Raw genomic sequence first — 8,758 nt, forward strand, 5'->3', positions numbered from 1 at the left:
TCTTACATATCAAATTGTCGTTCACTAGTTTCAATAGTGTGCTGTTAGTTTTGATAGTAGAGTGAATAGGTCACTATTATAAAACTTTTAGATGAGAAGATTAAATGTGTTTCAGCGATTTTTTGAAATTTGCATTTTCAAGCAAAATATGCTTATGTGAAATTTCAAAAATTAAAAATGCTCATATCTCGCTTGAAAATTAAAATATTGAATAAAAACCAACGCTTATGCACAGATAATGTTATTATTTTAATAGTGGTAAATGAGGTATTTAAGCTATAAATATAAATACTTCAATAACAATACCGTGGACCGTGACCGCTAACGAGAACATTTTATATTTTATGTTATAAGTTAATGTATATTTGTATATTCGTAAAATATTGTTCATTATAATTTATAAATAAATCTCAGTTATAATTCATTTTCGATTATTGTTATTATTATTATGCATTTTGTAATAAAGTAATATAAATCATATAAAATAATATTAAATCAATACTAATTTTCTACTAGTTGCTGAAAATGTAACAATAATTGTTTTTGTGTCTATTAGTTACATCTCTTAATATAATAATATCTCTTTCGATACTTATATCATACTTATAAATTTGAATATCATTCTTGTGTCATTATTGTTCTCAGACAAGCTAAATGCGATGATTAAAGTATTGAAGAAAATTAACGTTCGAAGGTTGCACAACTAACAGGTATAGACGTATACTGAATACTACTTGTTCCAATTTATATAAATTTGGGTAGGTACACATCTTCAGTAACTACTAGTTTAAGATCATCAATATCAAAATTTTCTTTAATTTTCTTTAATTTTTACTGTGCAATTTTTGGCAACAAGCTATTTTTCTTATCTAAGTGAAATAATTTTTTTTTGATGTAAACAATTTGATGTTTTTTTTTTAAATTAAAAAAAAAATTCCCAATTTCTTTAACAAATAAAAATTCGTTATAGAAAAAAATCACAAATTTGTCGGCATTAAAAAAAAATTATGTATTTCATTAACTTGTTATGAATTATGAAAGGTTAATAAATATTGATTATATTAGAGAAGTAACACATAGATTTTGAAAATTGTATGAGGAGGCTGTGTCTTGAACACCACTTCACCCTGCTTGTTCACGTAATCCGAATAAGACAACGAATATATGCATTGAAATCCAAATCTTTCAACAGCTTTTGCAGTAAAATGACTGGAGCATTCCACGTACATCATTTGATACCCTAACTCCAATGCCAACTCTCTAGAAATTAAGTTATTATTGTATTAATATAAATCAAGTATAGGTATCACCAATAGTGTGTAAATATAATATGGTATGGTTGTATGGACATTGGACAATACATTATATAAATAATTGTATGTATTTTTTTAAATAAATAATTAGAAACTAATGTTTTAGTGTTTTTTTTTCGGCACTTACCACTTTTATAGTTTATTTCGGGCACATACACAGTCAAATATATTTTTTTTTCTGTTAGGGAAGGGGCTAATATTAATCATGATTCATGACCAATATATAAATTAAAAATTAGAATTTACAATAGCTATATACAGCCCATATAATATGTGCATAAGTGAAAAAACATTTTGAGGGTTTTGAAACATTGATTTCCAAAATCGGTAGAAGTCATAACGGCAATAACAAAATAATGGTGACTGAGAATGTTAAAAGCATTTGCCAGGCTCTGCTCATCTAGACAAGAGCTATTGAGTACTTACCTACCGACCTACCTACTGATAAATATTAACTGTCAACAATTTGAGAGCAATGACGGGTTATTGCCTAAACATAATCTAACTTAAAAACTCTGAGAATAAATAATATATACCATCATAATGTTTTTTATTTATAATTTTAACTAACACAAATAAAAAATTGCGAAAGATATAGATGAAAAATTGGTACTTAAAGTCAACAATAATATTATTGATGTCTAGAATCATGTATCAATATTGTCCTGCAATTATTATTGTTATGTTATTATAGGAACAAATTATTTTTGATATACTTGGACTTGTTGATGAGGGCTTTGCAAATCCCAAGTCCTCTATATTCCTCATTAACTGTAATAATCTTTAACTCCATCATACGATCTATGTTTGGATACTGCCCAAATACATCAGTTTCTCGTCCAGCTTTGTCTAAGATAACCATAATATCATTATATTTCGAACTTTTGTTCTCGTCACCGTATTGTTTTATTTCGTTACTCCTGCACACTGTGCTATTCAACGCGGCACCCATCATTTCACCTGTATCTACAGATATTGCCATAAACGATACTCCTAAATAGAAAAAAATCGTATTATTGCTTATGAATGATACCAACTTCAATTTAAAATAGACACACAATTCTTATTATTCGGCTACTTTTTACATAACTGTATTCATATTATTTGAGCCAAATTCAAAACATGTTCGATATTACTTAAATTACAATAAAATAACTAAAATCTAAAATAATATTTAATTCCATCCAAATTTTAACTTAAAATGTTTATATATTTTTGTTACAAAGTATTTTTTTCTGTAATCATATTTTTGGGTTACATAAGCGTTGTATAGGTAATCCAAAAAAATCCATCGGTCTTTGGTAAATAAAACGAGGAACATAATTCCGAATTTGGAACATAACACGTATAAAACCGACATTATAATTTATAATTCATCTATTTAAATTTTTCATCTCCCAACACCGAAACATATTAACACATTATGACATTATATTATTGTACTATTGTAGGTATAAGTGTATAAATAAGTATAGGTACATACAAATACAATAATGGCCATAGCCATTGATGTCGGCGTGTCCATTATCCTCCAAAAATGAGACACTGTTTTCCTCAAAACTTTTTTTTGTACTAGAATTGTGTCCATTTTCCATTTGCCAATATTCTTATAAAGAAAAACCAAATATGTGGTTCAATATTGTAAAACAAATTCAAACAAATATTTTTGTAAAATAAGAAGTATTCATATTCCAAAAAAAATTTAAAAACGAGCAAACAAACGGCGATCAATCAATATAATGTACCTAATTGTCCTAATTATTAAATTTGAAAACGAAGAATCTATTAAGTAACACAAAAAGTAAAATAGTTCATCTGTCTAATATTAAATTTTCTTTTCTTCAAACAGGTGTTGCCGAACTATTGTAAAATTTAAAAAATATAGGTACATAATAATTATATTAATAATTCATAGGTACATTTTTCTTTTAAATGTTTATTTGTTAAAACTTATAACTATTTTAATAACTATTATATTTGTAAACATAAACATAATTTTTATTCTTGATTCCTTATTGGAGAAAATGGTATCTCATTTTTGGATGAATAAAATGGACCCGCCCATAATAATATCATACATTCATACTAAGGTAAACCTACTACAAAGTGGATAATAATATATATTATTTATTATATTTTATAAAAGTAATAACTTTTCTTTAAAAGCTATATTAAAATAAAAAATAAATTTATGTATAAGCCATTAGATAATAATTAATATCTATTAACTCACCATATTTTATTAAATCAGTGCAAAAATTTTCAAATTCTATTAATGATTCTCTTTCTTCTATTAATTCTAAGCTTACACATAAAGGTTCATCGTGGAAAAAATACTGTCTTAACGAATTCTGGATAATTTGTTTATCATTATCTGTAATGGGGACTATGTTAAAAGAAACTTTGTTGTTTTTGATTTCATCCATATTATTTTTCAATATCTGAAAAAAATAATATTTGGTTTACAATGTATAGCTCCGAACCACTTTTAAAATTCATATTTCAATACATAAAAATCGAATTTAGGATGAGTAGTTTACAAGTTAAAGGTATTTTAAGTAAAGATGAGTGGACCAACATGTTGTGCGATATAATCGCGCACCACTCCACACCCTTCATGTGAATTTGAGATTAGTAGTTATAAGTTATAACTCATAAACAACTCATCCTAAATTTGATTTTTATGTATCGAAATACTTAGGAAAATATTTTGAAATTAAAACTGTACCTATTTTGTCATTCAAAATAGTAAAAACCTTAAAAATGTTAAGGATAAAAAATATTAAAAAATATAGATACATATTTTAAAAATGTTGTTTTTAACGACTAGAAACTATGTAAGTGATTTTTTTTTAAACACATTGATATTTTTTGAAATATGAGTATCATTTGGTATACGACGGATGATAATAATATCATGTTTACTTTAGAGATTATTCAATTCTAATTGATGAAATATAATTCATAAATACATATAGGTTTATCAATATCAATTTAATTATTGTATCGTTTATAAAACTCAAGTAGTGGTATTAAATTTAAATTCAGGTAAGTTTTTAATACGAATCTGTGTTGTATAATAAAATTGTATTTAGTTAGTCATAAAAACTTGTATTTCTTAAAACACGAATTATTATTTAATATAAGTATTTAATTAAGTAGGTATACAATGTTTTTCGAAAAAATATTATTTTGTATATACCTAACTAATAAATTATTTAAAACTAGTGTCAATTCACCTTCATTAGTTTATGTATAACCTCAGACTAAGTACCAGGATAAACTTACCTTTAATTTTCATAAATATTTATTTTTATTTTATTTATTTATTTTTATACTAACGCATGGTGGGAAATAGTACAGGGGACATAAGTATTAATATTCAATTGTTTACAAATTGTATACAATGTGGCATAGTAAATAAACATCATTATTTATTACAATAATAAAATTATAATTTATAATTAATAGGGCTATTTAGGACAATATTTTGTGTACAAGTTGGTATGGTGAACGTATTTTCTGTGCGATTGTTCATCATTGGAACCTAAAAATTAATCTCATTTAACAAGGTTAGGTTGAACATGAACCTCTAATAAACCAAGATTCCTAATCACCTTAGCACAGATAATTTCAATAAGACTTTCAAAAGATAAGTCAAATGATAGAATAATTCCTAAAGCTTTAATTTTATTAATAATCTGTAACATAGTTTCATTAATTTGGAACTGTAATTAACTGGATTTAGTTTACGGGAGAATGTAATTTTCCTGAATTTTTCAGCATTAAGTGACATATTTATACCGTTTATTTTGAGCCATTCAATTAAATTATCCTGGTAATTTTGGATTTTAGCACAGACATCTAGATTATTAATCGGTAAAAATATTTTTAGATTGTCTGCAAATAGTAAATAGTTAGAGAGTGTAACGACTGTAAAGACATTTTAAATACTAGGAATAAAAGTGGCGATTAATGTCCACCTTGTGATACACCAGAAGATAGGTAATGAATTTGTATGTTTAATTTGACTATCTGTGTTCTAGCAGAGATAAATTACGACAACCACTGAAGAAGTTTTCCATGTAGGACATAGTTATTCAATTTTTTTATTAAAATATTTTGGTCCACAGAATCAAAGGCCTTTTTTATGTCTGTACGTTGACTACGACTAGAAACATTATCAATAAGGTTTGTGTAAAACACTAATATATTTGTATCGACTGATTTCAATTTTGGTTATCAATGAAAGTATTTTTTAAAAAATCAGAGAGTTCACATTCTATCATGTTCACGTTTCTCGAATAGTTTTGGGATACAGCTCAGTTTAGTGATTGGTCGATAATTCGATATATTAAATTTGTCACCACTAGTCCACTAGGAGTAATGTATGACGATTTCCAAGCTGAAGGAAACACTCCCGTCTCTAAGTATATGCAAAATAATTTGTAAATTGGAGTTGTTATTCCGTAACAACTATATATGGCTCAGAAATAAAGCAGGTATCATAATATCAGGGCCTGGTAAATAAAGATCATATTTTTTTTAGTATAAATTCAAATTTTCTTTGTGTGCAGACTACTAATGTTTACCTTCATTTTTATTCCGCTATATTTTTACCATATTATAATACATTAGTGGATTACTTTTTTAGTTATGTTGTAGTCTTTCATTTAAATTAACGCTATTGTAACGAAATAAATTTCAAAAGTAACTTCTATGAAGTGATGCGTTATTTTCCACGTTATTAAAATAAGTTATGAATGTAAAATGTATAAGAAACCCTATTGGGCTAGGATCTTTGTGAAAAATTGAAATCACTTCAATTTATATTCGATTCTGAAATTGTTATATAATAAATAATAATCAACAATATTATCAAAGATCCCAGAAAATAGTATTACCTAAATTCTAAAGAATTCTTATTCAAAAATAAAATGTATTAACAATTTATTATAACTTATTAGTAAACTATAATAATAATTAACATTATTATTTTACATTTATAACTCAATATTATTCGACTTATATACGGTTATACCTCACCAGAAACCATATACGGCGTATAATAGGGTACTTATACATTTTGTTTGTGCATATATTAACAATGTACAATATAAAATATCAATGATATACCGCGCGCTTATAACTATAAACATGTATACAATTTATATAGGTTCGACACTATAAAGTATAACCTATAAAATTACATAATATTATTTAATAGTTACTTATCTAGTCGTTATGTAATTCAAATCAAAATATTTAATGTAACGACTAACGACATTTTATTTTCAAAAGTAATTTACCCTAACACTAATAAATAATAATACTACATGGTTCTGTTTTGTTATTTTATTGTAGGTACTTACCTACATCATTATAACCAGATAGTTAAACTCTGTTAAAGATCTAAAATCAAGTCCTCCCTTTAAATGGGATGTATTACATCAAGAACGTTCACATAAATCCATTGCTAGTTAAATCGTCAAACCAACTTCGAATAGAAATGTATGAAATTATCAAAATTTTTAATAATTCTGATTTAAATACGAATGTGTATATACATGGTGATATTTAAGTATTCTCACTCTACTTTTATCCTTACATTATGCATATATTCAAATTTTGATTTTCTGAAATTTTTAAATACGCACTTGAACATATTTTCGAGTACTTCAGATTTTTCAAGAAAATCGTCCACTAAATAATATCCCGTAAAAAAGGACACTCCTTAAAGTAGTACAAAAAATATCAGGAATTAGAATAAATGTACTATAAAATATAAAAACCGGGGTAATCATGCTTAAAAAATCACATTGTATACCTATAGTATTTATGAAAACATAGTCTAGAAAACATAGTCTAGCTATTGAAACATATCTAGTGATTCTGAATAATTTTTTTCATATGATATAAACTTATATAAACAAAATATTTAAAAATACTTATTATTAAAAAATGTTAATAAACTAATATGTTAAATACATGTAACATTATGTTTTGTATAAACTTTTAAGTTAAATTTATCATTTTTTTTCGACAAAAATTGTTAGCAAAAATGTAAAATAATAATACTTACCTTAACACTATTGTCATTAAATTGATTAAAGTTCGTATCAACGCGTGACCGATGTATCGCTTCAACGACCAATCATTGAATTATAAATCATAAATTATAATACATTATAGTTACTTAGTAAAAGTTAAAGTACTTATTGGTTATCGTATACTCCTGCAAACAGTGCATCGGCCTCGAATATCTCTATACCGTTATCGTATTAGGTACTATTATCTGTTTAGGTTTTATTTTGACATATGCAGGTGAATCACAATTTTAGAACTGATATGTGTAGCAATCTCTCAAAATATTTAACATTTATCATTTATGGTAATCGCCTCTGCTTTTTAGATAGAAAATTAGAAACTATATACAGCTTTAAACACAGACTATCAATTTTAGTTACTTTGTAATATAAAAATATTTTTCTTGGGTACTTGAAAGTGTGTTTTTTTAACGATTATGGATCGATGACATGGAATTTCGTTAAAATGAAAAAAGACGTGTTTATTTATTTTTAACAGGCAATTTTTTTATAATAATTTCAAAATGTTTAATCACGCAGGTGTACCTATAGGAAAATAAACTTTATTTTTTCAAATGGCAACTACTATATTTTTAATGGATTCTAGTAAAGCTTTTTTTTCTGAACATTTTGATAGTCAAATCATCAATTTTGGTTCGCTAGTCTATTAACTATGGCCCTCTAAAATTTAGTAAAATCTGCATTAATACTTTTAATTGAAATAATTGGTTAGAAAAGTATTGCAGTTTGAAGTTTCAGAAAATGCATCATTCCAGAAAAAAGACTTGTAGTAACTTTAAGGTAAATATTATTATTTGTATTAGTATTAGTATTATTGTTAATAATCATTACTTTATAATTTCTCAATTAATATATAAAATAACTAATGAAATGAGATAATTATAATTTTCCGAGCTATAATTACTTTTTTTTTTACATAAATTTAATTTAACATGAATAAAGTTATTGAACAAAAATATCAGTATAAAATAGTAAAAACTTTTATTGAACAACTTGATAAGAAAAAAATAAAAATAACAATTTTTCGTACTTTCAATTTAAAAAAGAAATAATACATAACTTTTTAATATAAATAATAAAAAATTAACTTGCTTATAAAATATACATTTTTTTTTTCGTTGTTAACGTTTTGCCAAGAAGATAAACATCTATTGGTATAATTAATATTTATATAATTGTAAAATACTTAAATGTTAAACCTGTACTGTATTGTTTACACAAAAGGGTCTTTACCCGTTTATTATACAAATAAAAAAATAAAATAAAAAAAAATAATCTCATTGTATAAGATAACGATTCTGAGCGAAAACGGTCAGTCAGCCATGTATTGCTAAATAT

General features: G+C 25.2%; 1 protein-coding gene across 1 annotated transcript; it reads right to left on the bottom strand.

Annotated features, from left to right (window-relative positions):
* Positions 1-420: 420 nt before the first annotated feature.
* Positions 421-7,552, bottom strand: LOC132944867 (arylalkylamine N-acetyltransferase 1-like). Its single transcript, XM_061014391.1, has 4 exons — positions 7,396-7,552; positions 3,547-3,754; positions 2,030-2,306; positions 421-1,260 (listed from the first exon to the last, which is right to left on the bottom strand). The coding sequence occupies exons 2-4, from the start codon at positions 3,737-3,739 to the stop codon at positions 1,062-1,064; spliced, it is 669 nt and encodes a 222-aa protein (XP_060870374.1). The 5' UTR covers positions 3,740-3,754; positions 7,396-7,552; the 3' UTR covers positions 421-1,061.
* Between the last annotated feature and the right edge of the window lie 1,206 nt (positions 7,553-8,758).

This window comes from Metopolophium dirhodum, chromosome 5 (assembly GCF_019925205.1).
Source record: "Metopolophium dirhodum isolate CAU chromosome 5, ASM1992520v1, whole genome shotgun sequence".
Lineage (NCBI taxonomy): Eukaryota > Metazoa > Arthropoda > Insecta > Hemiptera > Aphididae > Metopolophium > Metopolophium dirhodum.